The sequence below is a fragment of the Aquarana catesbeiana genome, linkage group LG02 (genome assembly GCF_042186555.1).
Source record: "Aquarana catesbeiana isolate 2022-GZ linkage group LG02, ASM4218655v1, whole genome shotgun sequence".
Lineage (NCBI taxonomy): Eukaryota > Metazoa > Chordata > Amphibia > Anura > Ranidae > Aquarana > Aquarana catesbeiana.
Genome location: NC_133325.1, coordinates 192560943 through 192578506, shown reverse-complemented (window position 1 = coordinate 192578506; position 17564 = coordinate 192560943). Strand labels below are relative to the sequence as shown.

Sequence of the window (17564 nt, the reverse complement as noted above, 5' to 3'; positions counted from 1 at the left end):
ACAATATTTGAGAGAAATAGGCCTTTTGTGTACTTAGAAAAAGTCGTAGATCATTGAGTTCAGCTTATGATAAATAGGGGCAAACACAAAAGTGTTGCGTTTATAATTTTGCTCAGTGTGTATATATATATATAATATATATATATATATATATATATATATATATATATATATATATATATATATATACAGTATGTGTGTATATGTGTGTGTATATATTTTTATATATGTATATATATATATATATATATATATATATATATATATATATATATATATATATATATATATATATATCTCCATACAAGGATACAAGGACACTGGAAACAAGTCTTTAAAACTTTAATGTATATTGATATGCCTTTTAACACTAATTACATTCCTGTGTGATTATCTGAATGAGATTACCGAGTGAGCCTATCTGATCAAAACCTACTCCAAGTCATCCTTTATTTGTATCTTGAGCTCAGTAGATTGTCAGGGGCTTAATTTGACAGTACAATATCAGGCAGCGAACAAAGTAGTGTGTGGAGTAGGTTCATTTACTAAAGGCAAAAAAAGCTGTTCACTTTGCAAGGAAATTTTCCCATAGCTTCGTGAATTAGGTAATACATCATTTTGCAAAGAATACTCAATCTGTGTAAAATAAAAAAACTGTATTTTTGTTTGTACAAGATTGGATAGTGGAAGTCAGTGGAGCTTCATGTTATTCACTTAGCTAAGGGGAAATGAATAGCCTATTTACCTATAGTAGATCAATATCACTACCTCAAAACTTGCCAGATTTGTGATTTTTCAGGTAGGCAGACTTTAACTTAAAGAAAAAAATAAGCAATTCATCAATTTAGACCAGGACAAATAAAGTGTACATGGGAGGAGCAATCCACTGCATGCACACCAACAAATTTGAGTTCTGTGTTGCCTAATAACATGCTTAGGACCCATGCACACTTTCTGGCCACTGGAATCCATAAACGCTCAAATGCTAGACACGCCTAAACGCACATGCAATATGCAGCTTAAGGCATGTTATTTTTAAGTTGCTTTTTCCTGCCAGGAGTAAAAGGCATTTACAGGAGAAATTCAAACACCCATTGTGCATGAGGCCTTATAAAATAATTAGCAAATAAATGTAAGCCAGACATCACTAAAAGGTGCATCCTGCACATCCTGCCCTATTCTCACTCTACTCAGGTGACATTTACCATACAAATGATGCAAACGTAATTTAAAAAGATTATCAGACAGTTTATCATATTACCTTAAAATATCACTAGCTTCTGCCAAGTAATAAGTTAGAGGTTCTTGGGGGTGTCTATTAAGAGCAATATATACAGTATTTATCACGGGATGTGGTGCCCATTTACTGTGTTAATAGATGGGTCTCTATTTTTTCCACCCTATAGGGATTCTCATTAGCTTTTTCATATTAAGAGCAGCAGGTGAGGATAAAAATACCAGCTCATAGAATAAAAAATAAATTCATGACATCCACACGCTTTCAGTAATTCTGTAGGTGCTGTTCTCTTCTCATCTCTGGGCCATACATAGAAATTTCTGAACTGGGATGAAAGAATGTGGGCGGGGCCAGTTGGTTGGTACCCAAGATGGAGGAAAGGCACAACGAGACCAAGGGAAGTGGCACTGTAATTATTTGTTTAAGTGAAAGTAACAAATAACACAGGAACAGCAGCAAGGTCCTTGCTAAACAACACTCAATGCAATTTGGTATCAGAGTCTCACTGACACAGGCAACACAGGTGCAGCAGCTCTCAGCAATGTTAGTTAGTTCCAGCACTTAAAGTGGAAGAACATGCAAAATCTAAAATCCCTGTATCTATAGATACCAGGTATCTAACACTAACCTCTCTATCCCTGTAAAGAAAAGATGAGTATACATACTGTACCTTTTTTGGAAGCCGATCTGACCCGCTCCAACCCGATCTCCAGTGCTTGAAGCTCTGCAGAGGACCCAGACGACAAGGGCCGTGAAATGAATGGGAAGTTATGTCACCCATAGAGTTACTATGGGGCTTCCGTTGTATTCCATCTCCTCTGCACCCGCCTACACAGAGAAGCCGTGGCTGACAGCTCAGTATGAGATCCGGTTGGAGCGGGTCAGATCGGCTTCCAAAAAGGTATGTATACTCGTTTTTTTTCTTTACAGGAATAGAGAGGTTAGTGTTAGATCCCTGGTGTCTATAGATGCAGGGATTTTAGATGTTGCATGGTCTTCCACTTTAAGTTGTCACCTTAATAAGTCTTATGTTACCAGAGCAGCATCTGAGCAGAGGGGTGGCTGCTAGGCAGTGTAGCGTTGTGAGTGGCACTTTAGAGCCCAACTGCAAGATCTTTGTCACAGCACTAACGTCCCAGAAATAGCAGAGCCAGCAGCAGTATTCCTATTTTGTCTCTCCTTGCCAGGAACCTCTCCCTAGGCCTAAATGCAATATCCCTACCCAGCGTGGATAATGTCCCTACCCTATCCACTTCTCAAATGTGTGACAACTGCAGTTGGGCAGTGTTATTTATTAGCATTACCCTGACTGAAGATGGCCACTGTTCCCCTGGAGACACCTACGTAGGCTTCAAAGGAACAAGGTTGCTCTCATCCTCTATTCATAAAGCGGTCAGCAATACAGCACCACCTACTGAGGAGAGGATAAACCGCATCTGCCCCCAAGCATTCTGGAGAATACCCCTGTCAGGACCTGGATTTGCACCTGCAACCTCTGCTGCATCTGGCAGTATCTCTTCTTGCTGAGCCACCTGAGATGTTGGCCAGCTTCCTGGACAATACCTTTGACAATCTTGCCTTAAACCTTGTTTCTGGTGAACCGTGAACTCTTTGTCCCACCCATGAACCTCCTATTAAGCCATGCCTTTGCACTTCCTGTTTGCCAAATTATTGTGCCCTCTATGAAAAATATCTCTCTCTTGTCACTCCTGCTGCCATCTGTATCTTCGCTACCAGTCGTTATTGATCTTTGGCTTACTCCTCAACTACACTTCTACTTGATCCCAACCTGCAACCACTTGTTACCAACCTTTGGCTTGTTTACTGACTATCATTCTGCTTGATCCCTACATGCTATATCTGCTACTGGACCCTGGCTTGCTTACCTCCTGGTGGGGCGATCCTGAGGCCCACAAACTGGTACTAACACTCAGCAAAACCCATCTCCACCATCAGGAGCTCTGGTAAATATCTGTTAGTGCTTAGACACCACATTTTGGGTGAGCCTGCATCATCTGCCAGGGTGACCTGCTTATATACTTATCCTACTGGTTGGTAGGAGTCTCCCTGCTGCTATAGCTACTGGTCTCTGAGCCTGGCCCTTGACTGTGACAACCTTTATAAAAACTCAATAGTAGTAGCTCCCATACTTGTTTATTTTGATAGTCTCCTTTTAAAGATACACCACTAATATCTAATATGTCAAATATATATTTTAACCTCCCTGGCGGTATTCCCGAGTGTGGCTCGGGGTTAAAATTCAGTACCATTAGCGGTAACCCCGAGCCACACTCGGGATCGCATTGCAGGATCCTGGGGCGGCTTTACTTACCTTGTCCCCGGGATCCTGCGATGTCCCCCGCTGTGTCCGAGGGCTCCGTCCTCCTCCGAAGCCTCTCCGTGCCAGGCTCCGTTCCCTGCAAGCGGCGCGACGCACGGGGGCGGAGCCTGGCGGCAAATTCAAAAAAAAGTAAAAATCATAACACATACAGTACTGTAATCTTACAGATTACAGTACTGTATGAAATGATTTCACATCCCTTTTGTCCCCAGTGCTTTGTCCCATGCCCTGCATGCAGTTTTACATGATATACACTGTTCTTTCTGCCTGGAAACTGGAGATTGTCCATAGCAACCAAAAAGTGTCCCTTTACGTCAAAAGTGGCTTTAGACCAGCTAGAAAACAGCGATAGTAAATTAGAACACTTGCAGAATTGAGCGATAGTGAATTGTGGGGAAATTTATTTTATTACTATTTTTTTTTTTTAATTATTTATTTTTATTTATTATATTATAATTTATGTTTTTGTGTTTCAAACTTTATCATACCTGGGATATCTACTAGACTCTGGTTTGGACAGATTTAAGTGTGTTATTGTTAAGATTTACAGACCTACAATATAAAACGCCAAATTTCCATGCAAAATAATTGTACCGCTTTCCGCACCTAAAATCCGAAATAATCATACCGCCAGGGAGGTTAAAACATTTGTAGCCTGTGTACCAGTGATTCATGCACTATAGAAAGATGTAGATGACATGCTTCCTGAATGCAGGAATCATGACAAGAAGACAGTCTTCTGAGCTTGTCGGTGTTCTTCATTGAGATCCACATTACAGACAGGTGCCTTTAAATACATATATAACATTACAGTCCTGCATTCCTCATCAGTTGTGTTAACAGACTGCAGGACTAGCCTGCCTAAATTATGAATGTCTGCAAGGGTCGCTTTTGTTTTAACTTGTGCCAGATAGACATTTATAAATTTAGCAGGTGATTGGCAAAGTGCCACAGGCACACATGGCATATGGCTTCTAATTTTGGAGTTTTTATTTACTATAGTCTAGAGCAGAGCAAACTGTATGTTGAGGCTGAGGAATGAGGCTAGGGTGTAAAGAAAGGCTAACAGTATGCATGTTTTTGCAGATCTGGAAAGTAGCAAAAGTAATATTTTGTTTATAACCTTGACTATATTGTTGTATTAAAAACCAAATAAGCTGACCAAATCTCTACTTGATTAAGATGATAAATTCCATCTTACATGGTACTGCTGGCTACCGTTCCGCTATTTAAACCAATACAACTTGCTTATGACTGAACCCTTACTCTAGGGGGAAACATTACATCTTTTTATACCTAGATCATGGCCCATTACCTGATTGCTCATAAGGAGGCTCTAGGAGCCTAAGGAGCCTAATGAGCCTAATGAGCCTAATGGGCCTTACCCCTCCCCCACCAACTGCGTATTCTCTCCACCATCACAAATCCCTCTGACCCAATCTCCCACCACCCCGAATTCCCCCCTCTTCCCCCCATAAAATGCAGATCTAGGACAATATATTCTTGGTACCAGCGACATAACAAAATATCTCTTGCTTATGCTGTTATTCAGACCTCCCATACAACCACTGGGTATCCAATGTTATCCAATGTCTTTATCTTATTTGTACATAGTTCATGTTACGTTTATACTATATGTACTATTTGTTACTCCTGTATTGTTTTACTGGAAAAACTTTATTAAAATTCTGAATAGTAAAAAACTGAATAAGCTAATGATACTATTTACATGAAATTCACACAAAAAATTCTAGATTGTACTTTCTGAGGTTTGCATGTGTTATATCTACTTACGTACATGTTATAAGAAGTGGTGTCAACTAGATCTTCATCCAGTCAATGCACACAGAACCATGCTGACATTTTTTTTTCTATTTCTAGGTATGGTAGAAGACTACAGGCCTCCATTCTATGATGTTGTTCCACATGATCCTAGCTTTGAGGACATGAAGAAAGTGGTCTGCGTTGATCAACAAAGACCAAATGTTCCTAACACCTGGTGTTTAGATAATGTAAGTAGAAGAAATTATAAAGTGTACAATAAAGTGGATCCCAGAAATTTGGTAAGGATGGGTCCAAAGTGAAAATTTAGTCGCATACCCTTAAAAGATGTTTTTTGTTTTGTTCTTTTTGATATATATATATATATACAGTATATATATATATATATATATATATATATATATATAGTTGTATCCTTCTTCTTTTCCTCAATAAAAATGTTTTATGTAAAAAAAAAAAAAAAAAAGAAAAGAAAATTTAGTATTGAGTGGATGCTGGTGTTCCACTAAAAATAGATTTGCATTAATATGCAGAAACCAGATCCAGTTTGGGTCTAGTCTAGAAGGATCCCAACCATATTGTCAGGATCCAGCCAGCTGCCTGATTGACAGCTGGCTATGACAGCTAGCTGCACCCGCCCCATCTCCTGCCCACTGCTCCAGTAAGCGCTGGAGGGGCAGAGTGGAGAGCGATGTCTAATGCCCCACAAGCACAATAGGATTTTCCGACGGAAAATGTTCTATGGGAGCTTGTTGTCGGCAATTCCGACCGTGTGTAGGCTCCATCGGATATTTTCCATCGGAATTTCTGTCACACAAAATTTGAGAGCTTGTTCTCAAATTTTCCGACAACAAAATCCGTTGTCGTAAATTCCGATCGTGTGTACACAATTCCGACGCACAAAGTTCCACGCATGCTCGGAATCAAGCAGAAGAGCCACACTGGCTATTGAACTTCATTTTTCTCAGCACGTCGTACGTGTTGTACATCACTGCGTTCTTGATGTTCGGAATTTCCAACAAGATTTGTGTGACCGTGTGTATGCAAGACAAGTTTGAGCCAACATCCGTCGGGAAAAAAACATGGATTTTGTTGTCGGAAAATCCCATCGTGTGTACAGGGCATAACAGTCACTGCTCTGCTCCGAGCAGACTGAGAACTGAGTAAACAGCGGTCATGTGATCTCTCAGTTATAGGTCTTAGAGCGTGGGAAAGCTGCAGCATCACATCAATGCTGCAGTATAGAGGTGAGTATGAAGGCTTTTTTTTTTTAATGTACCCCAAACGTCTTCTTTTAAGCCAGCCATAGATAGTTCGATTCTTGGACAGTTAAGCAGATCGGCCAAGATTCGAACCATGTATGGGCAGGCTGAATGTACCCATGTTAATCGATTGATCAACTTGGGTACAACCAGCCTGTCAGATTTTTCATGCAATTATTGCCAGCACTTATAGCATCTAGCAATTATCACTGTGTTCTCCCGGCCAAGACGGCTCCCCCTGCCTCTCCCCCCAAGGAGAACACAATAGATCCACAGGAAGGATTCCCCCATTAACACTGAGTCTGTTGATGGGGAAATTGAGATTGCAGGAAAGAAAATCGCTCTATCTATGGCAGGCTTAAACAATTCTATTTAAGTGTATGCAAACCCAAAATAAATTTTTCAGTACGGTTAGTTCATGCCTCACCATATACTGTTTTCTTAAGACAGTTATTGTTTTGTGAATCTGTTGCAAAGCTTTTTTACCAGGAGATCCTGCCAGTCACGGCACCTCCTGTTGCAGGCTGACAATGCTAAGCCGCTGCCTCTTAATTAGTAGCAGTGTTGTAAGCATGTAATAATCATCTTCAGTTGGATTGATTAGCAGCCCAATGGCCAAATGAAAGAGCATTGATTTTAGGCTGACAACTATTGTTAGCTGGATCTCCAGCTAGAAAAAAAGCTTTTTAGAAGTGTGTTTTTCCAGCATTTTACATGTGTATTCCAGCTTCAGGTGTTTTTGTTTTAGCCAATGGAAAGCACTAGGCGGAGGAGACAATTTCGTACAAGCTAAAAAATGGCTGAAAAAAGTTTGAAAATGCTCAATTTGAGTAATTAATTAATTCCCATTGAAGTCTATAGAGCCAAACATGGGCACATCTGCCTCAAAAATAGCCTAGTACCTTTTGGAGTATAAGGCATTGAGCTACAGGCACTTGAGTACTCATATGTAAATAGCCACCATTGAGGATTTTGGATGTTGAAGTTTTTGGAGCTTCAACTTTCACCCTACAAAATGCTCAGGTGTGAATAGGACCTAACATGCAAACAATGCTGTAGTATTTCTGATATTTGTTTAAGACTTTTCCATGTCACTTAGTTGGTTAAACAAATGGATTGTACTGTTACCAGCAGTGCCTGCTACTATCTGGAGGTAGGTGAAACACATCCTACTTTACAGCCCAAGGAGGAATTATGTCCAAATTATTCATGGTAAATATAAAAGAAGTGCTGTTCCTTATATGTGCACTAGATGGGGCAGAGACTTTCCATCAGTGTATACACTGTATATGAGCCTTTCTCAACCTTTTCAACATGGAGGAACCCTGTAAAATGTAATAAATACATTATGATATCTACAGCTCACAGTACATTAGTGTGATGGTTGCTGCGAAGAACGCTCCTTACATTTTGGGTCATTGGGAAGGATTCCCCCTTATAGCTAGCTAAAAAGTTAAAAAACGGATTGGTTTCAGTGGTAACTTACTTGAGAGTCACAAAAAGCTCATTGTTCAAGAAACCCCTAGCAACCGCTGAAAGAACCATAGGGTTCCATGGAGACCTTGTTGAGAATGGTTGCTCTATACTGTAATTTGTAGATCATCCTTTGCATTCATGCACACAGCAATTTTTTTACCATTTGTAGTAGGCTGATAGCAGTGGCGGTCCATTAGGGGTACACGTGCTCCAACCCCCCCCCATCCATGCGTCCGGCTCCCTAATCTACATACAGGGCGCTGGATGCATGGATTCCAATGGGGGGAGGTGTTTTTTTTGAAGCACGTGATTAGAGCCAAAGGCTCTAATAAGCGTAAAAAAATGGTGGTCTCGGGGCGCAGAGCACTGCGCCCTGAGTCCACCCAGTTGTGTGACAATAGCGAATGAATATTCGCTATTTTTGCACTGAATCGCCTCCCCGCCAATCAGGAAGCAGGTCATGAGACCCGTTTCCCGATTGGCCAAAACACCAGGCGATCCTATTGGACACCTAGGAGGAAGAGGAGAGCACGGCTAGAGGAGAAGACCGACAGATCCACCAGCCGCCACTGTGACCATGGATGGCTCACCCGCAGCGGCACTCCCCGGCTCGGACAGGGGAGGGAGGGGAGATCAGAGTGTCATCCATGGTTTGCTGAATTATCGAACACTAGCTGCCATTGGCTGAGTGAGAACTGTTTAACTAGATGGATGTACCTAAAGCGGAAACTTTACAATTATGTGTCATTGAGATAAAAGTATCATGTCACCATTTGACAACAAAATTTATATTTACAATTATATTACAAATAAGAATACAAATGGAAAAAAAAGCTTTATAAAAAATCTTTAGTATTAAAGGCTACAAAAAATGATTTCTGGCATTAGGAGTTGAGCATTAGGGATGGGCGAACGGTTCGGCCCGAGCATAAGTTTGGGCCGGACTATCTCTGTTTGGACGTTCGATGAACAGCCGAACAAACGGGTCATTCGAGCAGTGAAAGCTTCAGCCAATCAGGGCACAGAGCACTGTCAGAGTCATGATTGGACACTGTCATCATGACTTTATCCAATCATGGCTTATTCCCGCCCCACAATATAAAAGTATTCTTTCAATGGCACCTATTTACAGTGTGATTTTGGCGTGGAGAGATATAGAACAGGGCTCTGTTCAATGCTATTAGTTAGTGTGCTATACTGTGCTATTTTGCTTCAATTGTCAGTGTAGAATAATAGTTTAGTGTCAGTCTAGGGATAGTGTAAGTGTAGTGAGGAGGACCATAATTCAGCTTTGCATAGTGTGCATCTAGAGTAAGGACAACTTAGTTTCATTGTAGTATAGTGAGACCGTGTCATTCATACATACATCAGTGTAGAGTAGGGACAGCTCATATAGTTTCAGTGTAGTGTAGGGAGACCGTGTCAGTAATCTTTACATTAGTGTATAGCTAGAGTAGGGACAGTTCAGATAGTGTCAGTGTAGTGACGGTTGAACACCGTCTATTTGATTGCGTTACTGCCAGTTTAACGCCATTTACTTCTGTGTGCGTTACTGTCAGTTTAATGCCATATAGTTCTGTGTGCATTATTGCCAGTTTAACACCATTTACTTCTGTGTGCATAACTGCCAGTTTAACGCCTTATCATTTTGTGTGCTATACTGCCAGTTTAACGCCATATAATTTTGCGTGCGTTACTGCCAGTTTAACGCCATATAGTTCTGTGTGCATTATTGCCAGTTTAACGCCATTTACTTCTGTGTGCATAACTGCCAGTTTAACGCCATATAGTTCTGTGTGCGTCACTGTATGTTTGGCGCATTATTTTGCAGTATATTATAGTGTAAACGTGGAGTGTGTCTGTGTAGTGTGAGTACTCAAATTAAAGTGCACCAAACACCTCTTTACATTGATTAAAGTGCATCTACGTACAGATTTCAACTTCTTCGTTACATTTGCTTATAAGCACCGCCCCCTCCCTCCCAATAATGTCTGGGAGGCAGCAAGGAGAGGCAGATGTTCCCATGGTACTGTAAGGGGGCCAGCAACAAATGTGTACACAGGCAAAGGTGGACGTGATGGTCAGTCCTCATGCAGGGCATCATTTCCTCTGTTTAGTGAGTTTGCCCGTGCTATCAAGCCACAGCATGCAGAGGAGTTAGTGGACTGGCTTACTAAACCTTCCTCATCATTCTCATCCTCTGTCACGCAAGCAGAGACGTGTGTGCAGTCCCCTGCAGTTGCCAGACTGCATAAACCTGCCTCAGCTGAGTTATGTGACCACAGCATCAACCACTTGCTCCTTGATGATGCCCAGCCATTACTGGATTCAGATGCTGGTTCTGAGGTTGAGGATGACAGGAACATGAACCTAGAGAGAGGGAGGAACACTGGTAGACAAATTGGCATTTTCCCCAAGCCGCATCGTATTGCCAAGTGGTAATGATGAAGATGGAGGAGATGGAGATGATGATGATGAGGTCACTGATGCGACTTGGGTGCCAGATAGAGCAGAGGAGGAAAATTAAGGTGAGGTGGCACAACCCCAAGGAGGCCGACATAAAAAAAGAGTAGAGAGCAGCCACCCTATTCCATCCCCTTCTGCAGCTGTTATCTCCTGGCCCACTCCCCAAAGCTCAGCTGTCTGGGCCTTTTTCAGCAAATCTGCAGCAGATCGCACTGTTGCTATCTGCAAACTGTGTCTCAGGCACATCAAACGTGGCAAAAACACCAACCATATGCATATCATTGCAATTTTTTTGCCTTCAACAAGAACAGCTCTATAGGGTTACAGTGGGAAGGCGCCACCGACACTAAAGGAGTAATTTTTCTGCACCTGTTTGACAGGTGCATATCATTGCAATTTTTTTTACAGCAAGGCCAATTATTGCTTTCATCAAGAGTACCTCTATAGGGTTAAGGAAGGAAGGCACCACCAACACCCTAAAGACCAATTTTTTACGTACCTGTTACTTCTATACAAAGTCAAAGTGACACCAGAATGTATCCAAAAAATCTCTAATCTTGTTCCCAGTGCACTACATTGTGGCCTCATCATACACACTGGCTCCCCAGCTGTTGCTGAGCAAAATAAAGGCAGCTTGCAGGGACAGTTTCTTTTTTTTTGGCTTTATAAATGCAATTAATGCAATCCTTGACTGACAGCTCCAATCCACTTTGCACGGCCTGCTGAAAAAGCTGAGGTGACATCACAGAACATGTGACCCAATCCGGCTTAGCCCTGCCCCCAATCCGTTCTACAGCAACACAGTCAGTAAGGGGATTTCCACCACAGCAAGCAGTGCGTAGACACAGCTTACCTACAGTACATAGAAGAAGAACACGTGCAGTGTGGTGGCAACAGTGCAGAGGCTCTATGAGTAGGCAAATCGTTGCCAACACATTATTGGTGACTGCCAGGCGGCACAAGTAATTTATTTATACATAACGTTTTTGATGCTAAACAAAGGGGACAGACACATTATAGTAATTGAAAATTAGAAAAGAAACCACGCTTAAGGTAAAAAATGGAAAAGAATAACAAAATAAATTACTATAGTGACAAAAGCATCGCCTACTATAAGATATAAACAGTGCAACTCAAATGAATCAGTTTGCAGCAAATGAAGGGCAAACTTAAACAAAGAAAAGCCCAAGTGCAATTGAAAAGTCTGTGAAACTGTAAAATAGGGGTCCTCTTCTTAAATATTCAAAAAGATCCGTGTGTATAGTGGACATCCATCACTATTTTAAGAAACATTATTATGTGATGAATGCAGGCTTACCAGCTTTATCAGACCCTCTAATTAAAGAAAGGTCAGCAGAGCATGTGGCCAAACAACCTGGCCAGTGTCTTCCAGAGGCAGATATTTAGACAGTGATGATCAACCCAGCATTATCCTAATAGGCTCATCCCCAAACATGAAAGAAAAAGCTCCAAATAGTGTAAAACCTTTTGAGTCAATTTATTAAAATTAAAATTGCACTTACATCCACAAATCGTAAAAAGTGCTCTAAGATAAATCCTCTCTGGCCGAACATACAGCACACCACCTGCACTTCTGGGAATGAGAACACTCAATGACCTCAGCACGTTGCCATGCCCTACGCGTTTCATCACATGTGATATCTTCCGGGGCATGGGCGCCATTGCTGTATATAAACATTATATGTGACCAAGCCTCGATCTAAGCTGCAGGCTGGCCTTCCTGAATGGCAACCAAGCCTCCATCCAAATTCTGGCTGCTTAAGACTGGAGAGCAGCTATTATATCATTGTATTAAAGTATTAGAGTAATTATTAGGAAGGGTGTGCTTCTTTTTTTTTTTTGATTGAGTTTAGTGACACTTTAACTATGTCTAAGAATAAATAAACACAATTGCACCCTTTTGATCTACATACATTGTAACAATAATGTTATAGCATATTTATTAAGGCTCCATTCACACCTGAGCGTAGCGCAGTGACAGCTGCTGCAGCGCATTTTTTTTAGCTTTTCTTTTTTGTTTTTTAGTGAAGCGTTTTTGGAGCGGCACCATTCATTTAAATGGGCCTCCCTCCCTCCTCGCTCCAAAAATGATCTAATGAAGCTCATGTACCAAATCTTGGCACAGAGCCAGGAGTGTTTGAGGTTGTGATTTTCGCCGAAATTGTAGCGAGTTTTGTTGCTCGACAATCGCTGCAAAATCGCACCATGTTTGGGGTGCTATTAACAAAAAATGTCATCGCAAACGCATTCCACATTTTGTTATTTTTTTGCACTTGCTAATCTGCCAGCAATCCAAATCGCTCAGGTGTGAATGGAGCCTAACAAAGCCAAAATACACTATTTGTCAAATTAACTACAGTGGCTGTTGAGACACAGCACAGGATCTGTTGTTTTAAAGTGGCAGCCAGGCATAGAGGATTTTGCAAGGCAGGGTGACTTCAGCAACGGAAGAAGACCTAGCTGTACAAGATACGACCATGGTACTTAGATTAAGTTTACTGTGCATACTTTCTATGCCCAAACCCCAGAAACAGAGGGATGTGCCCCTTTAAAAGCCTTGGGTCCCGATGCAGCTATTTGAATTGCCCAAATAGAGATCTACCACAGAACACTGGTAGCAAATGCAGTCCAATGCTGGTCTCCCACATAATATTGTTAAAGTAAAATTACAGCATCACTGAGGTATCCTCATGGTTATTTCTGTCAGGAGGTCAGAACCTTGTATTATCTAAACGTGAGGTAGTGCAGCCAAGTTTCGGATGACATCTCTGCAGGCTATTGCTCTAAAAATAAGATAAAAAGGCATTTCCTTTATTATTACAAAAACAATGGTGAACAGTGGCGCTAGATTGATGTAAATAGGTAAAAAATGTGTTAACAACTGGAATAAACAATTAAACTCATATAAATGTTATTAGTCTGTAAAATTAGTCCTTGATAAATATTCGATCAGCACCTGGAAGCAGAACCCTTAGGGTCGGTTCACACTGAGGCAGCACGACTTGCAGCGCGACTGCCACAGGCGACCCAGGACACGACTCAGCGGTGACTTGCAAAACGACTTCTGTATAGAAGTCAATGCAAGTCGCCCCCAAAGAAGTACAGGAACCTTTTTCTAAGTTGGAGCGACTTGCGTCGCTCCGATTAGAACGGTTCCATTGCACGGAACGGGACGCTACTTGTCAGGCGACTAGGTCGCCTAACAAGTCGTCCCAGTGTGAACCGAGGCTTAGAGCGAAGCAGTGGACGCCAGACTAAGTGCAGCATTAAAATTATGGGTTTAATGTTTAAAAGCAAAATGGCAACTCACAAGATAGATGAATCATACAAGCATGTATAATAGTAATCACCAGTCCTGGAGTCTCTCCAAATTGTCCTAATAGCCATGGCAGCCTCGAGCACAGATAATGTTTGTGATGGTGTAAAATAGAATGTGCAATCAGCACAAAAATAAACCCCCCAAAATACAAGCTGAGCCCTAAAAGACTTTCACAGAAATCCGTAGCAAATGATAAAAATAATGCCGCGTACACACGGTCGGACTTTCCGGCGGACTTGGTCCGGCGGACCAGAGTGTGCCGGACAATCCGCCCGTGTGTAGGCGCCAGCGGACTTTTCCGGCGGACTTTTTCCCCTGGACCAAGATTTGAAACCTGTTTTAAATTTATCCGCCGGACTCGGGCGGAAAGTCCGCTCGTCTGTGTGCTGGTCCGACGGAAAGCCCGCTCGTGTGTATGCTGGTCCGACGGACCAGATACGACCCGAGGGCAGGGTATTGCATCTCGCGCTCGCTGCAATAGGAAAAACAGATTTTCCTATTGCGGTGAGCGCGGGGCATACCAGGCCCTTAGAGCCTTTGCACACTGGGGCGGTTTGCAGGCGCTATTGCGCTAATAATAGCGCCTGCAAACCGCCCTGAAAGTGCTGCTGCATGTATTCCTGTGTGAAAGCCCCGAGGGCTTGCACACTGGAGCGATGCGCTGGCAGGACGGTAATAAAAGTCCTGCTAGCAGCATCTTCGGAGCGGTGAAGGAGCGGTGTGTATACCGCTCCTTTACCGCTCCTGCCCATTGAAATCAATGGGACGGCGCGGCTATACCGCCGGCAATGCGCCTCTGCAGAGGTGCTTTGCGGTGGTTTTTAACCCTTTCTCGGCCACTAGCGGGGGGTAAAACCGCCCCGCTAGCGGCCGCATACCGACGGTAAAACGCCGCTATTAATAGCGGCGTTTTACCGCCGACGCCGCCCCGCCCCAGTGTGCAAGGGCTCTAAGGTCTGATATGGATTATAAAGGGGAACCCCCTATGCCGAAAAAACGGCGTGGGGTCCCCCCTAAAATCCATACCAGACCCCAATCCGAGCACGCAGCCCGGCCGGTCAGAAAAGGGGGTGGGGACGAGCGAGCGCCCCCCCTCCTAAACCGTACCAGACCGCATGCCCTCAACATGGGGGGGTGCTTTGGGGGAGGGGGGCGCCCTGCGGGGCCCCCCACCCCAAAGCACCTTGTCCCCATGTTGATGAGGACAAGGGCCTCTTCCCGACAACCCTGGCCGTTGGTTTCGGGGTCTGCGGGCGGGGGGCTTATCGGAATCCGGGAGCCCCCTTTGATAAGAGGGCCCCCAGATCCCGCCCCCCCACCCTATGTGAATGAGTATGGGGTACATGGTACCCCTACCCATTCACCTAGGGAAAAAGTGTCAATAAAAAAACACACTACACAGGTTTTTAAAATAATTTATTAAACAGCTCCGGGGGGGTCTTCCTCCGGCTTCGGGGGTTCCTCCGGTTCCTCTTCTCCCGGCGTCCGGTTGGTTCTTCTCCGCTCTCTTCTCCCGGTGTTCCAGTTCTTCGGCCGGCTCCTCTGCTGTCTTCAGGTAGCTCTCTTGCCAGCAGAGGTCCGGGCTTCTGGGCTTCTGGGCTTCTTGGCTTCTTCCCTCTTCTCTTCTCCAGATGTTGACACGACGCTCTCTCCAGCTGGACTGCTCTCTGAGGGCTCCGTTGTGACTTATATAGGCGGAGACCCCGCCCCCTAATGATGTCACAGTCCCTGGGCATGCTGGGACTGTGACGTTTTAGGGGGCGTGGTCAACATCGCCCGGTGACCACGCCCCCTAAAACGTCACAGTCCCAGCATGCCCAGGGACTGTGACATCATTAGGGGGCGGGGTCTCCGCCTATATAAGTCACAACGGAGCCCTCAGAGAGCAGTCCAGCCGGAGAGAGCGTCGTGTCAACATCTGGAGAAGAGAAGAGAAGAGGGAAGAAGCCAAGAAGCCCAGAACCCCGGACCTCTGCTGGCAAGAGAGCTACCTGAAGACAGCAGAGGAGCCGGCCGAAGAACTGGAACACCGGGAGAAGAGAGCGGAGAAGAACCAACCGGACGTCGGGAGAAGAGGAACCGGAGAAACCCCCGAAGCCGGAGGAAACCCCCCTGGAGCTGTTTAATAAATTATTTTAAAAACCTGTGTAGTGTGTTTTTTTATTGACACTTTTTCCCTAGGTGAATGGGTAGGGGTACCATGTACCCCATACTCATTCACATAGGGTGGGGGGGCGGGATCTGGGGGCCCTCTTATCAAAGGGGGCTCCCGGATTCCGATAAGCCCCCCGCCCGCAGGGCGCCCCCTCTCCCAAAGCACCCCCCCATGTTGAGGGCATGCGGCCTGGTACGGTTTAGGAGGGGGGGGCGCTCGCTCGTCCCCACCCCCTTTCCTGACCGGCCGGGCTGCATGCTCGGATCGGGGTCTGGTATGGATCTTTGGGGGAACCCCACGCCGTTTTTTTCGGCGTAGGGGGTTCCCCTTTATAATCTATACCAGACCTAAGGGCCTGGTATGCCCAGCGACGGGGCTCGCAAGGTGTCAATCTTGCCGATAAAAGCGGCAAAATTGATTTCCTTTTCTAGTTCTGTCGCACATGAGTCACGTTCAAAATGAACGGACTTGTCCGTGTGTGGGCAAGTCCGTTCATTGTGAAAGTCCGCTGTACCTCCGGCGAAAGTCCGTCGGAAAGACGGGCGGACTTAGCCCGCCGGAAAAGTCCGGTCGTGTGTGGGCAAGTCCGTCCGTTTTAAAGTCCAGCGCACCTGGCGGACAAAGTCCGTCAGAAAGTGTGCCGGACCAAGTCCGCCGGAAAGTCCGACCGTGCGTACGTAGCATAAGAAGTGCAGCGCAATAAAACACAGTCCAATATGCTGGTGAACAAGTCCCAGAAAGATGACTCCACCGGTGAAGAACAGCAATATCAAATGAATGGTGACAGACCCTCCACCTCCAATCTAAGTTCTACACTCACCTCAGAGCATGGACCCCTGAGCTAACAGGTAGTCATGCAAGCAGGTCCCACACAAAAGGTAGGCAGCAAAAACAGGTCAGTTTAAACTTCTCCTCCAGATCGATAACATCAGTGTCTGCGGGCTGTGTCCTCCGCCCGAGGCTCTGTGTGCGGGGCTCCGTTTGCTGTGAGCGTGGAGAGGCATGGGGGCGGAGCCCGGCGGCAAATTCAAAAAGTATACGAAACATAACACATACAGTACACTGTAGTCTTACAGATGACATTACTGTATCAAATCATTTCACATCTGTATAACAGTGTAAATTTGCTGTCCCCTCAAAATAACTCAGCACACAGCCATTATGGTCTAAACCGCTGGCAACAAAAGTTAGTACACCCCTAAGTGAAAATCTCCAAATTGGGCCCAAGTGTCAATATTCTGTGTGGCCACCATTATTTTTCAGCACTGCCTTAACCCTCATGGAGTTCACTAGAGCTTCACAGGTTGCCACTGGAGTCCTCTTCCACTCCTCCATGATGACATCACGGAGCTGGTGGATGTTAGAGACTTTGCACTCCTCCACCCTCCATTTAAGGATGCCCCATAGATGTTCAATAGGGTTTAGGTCTGTAGACATGCTTGGCCGGTCCATCACCTTTACCCTCAGCTTTTTAAGCAAGGCAGTTGTCGTCTGGGAGGTGTGTT

General features: G+C 44.2%; 1 protein-coding gene across 2 annotated transcripts in view; it reads left to right on the top strand.

Annotated features, from left to right (window-relative positions):
- ACVRL1 (activin A receptor like type 1) overlaps positions 1-17564 on the top strand; it is a 138044-nt gene that overhangs the window by 104500 nt on the left and 15980 nt on the right. For both annotated transcript variants that reach the window (XM_073614113.1, XM_073614112.1), the window contains exon 9: positions 5460-5590. In XM_073614113.1, coding sequence (XP_073470214.1) covers positions 5460-5590 — 131 coding nt within the window. The remainder of the gene's footprint in view (positions 1-5459; positions 5591-17564) is intronic.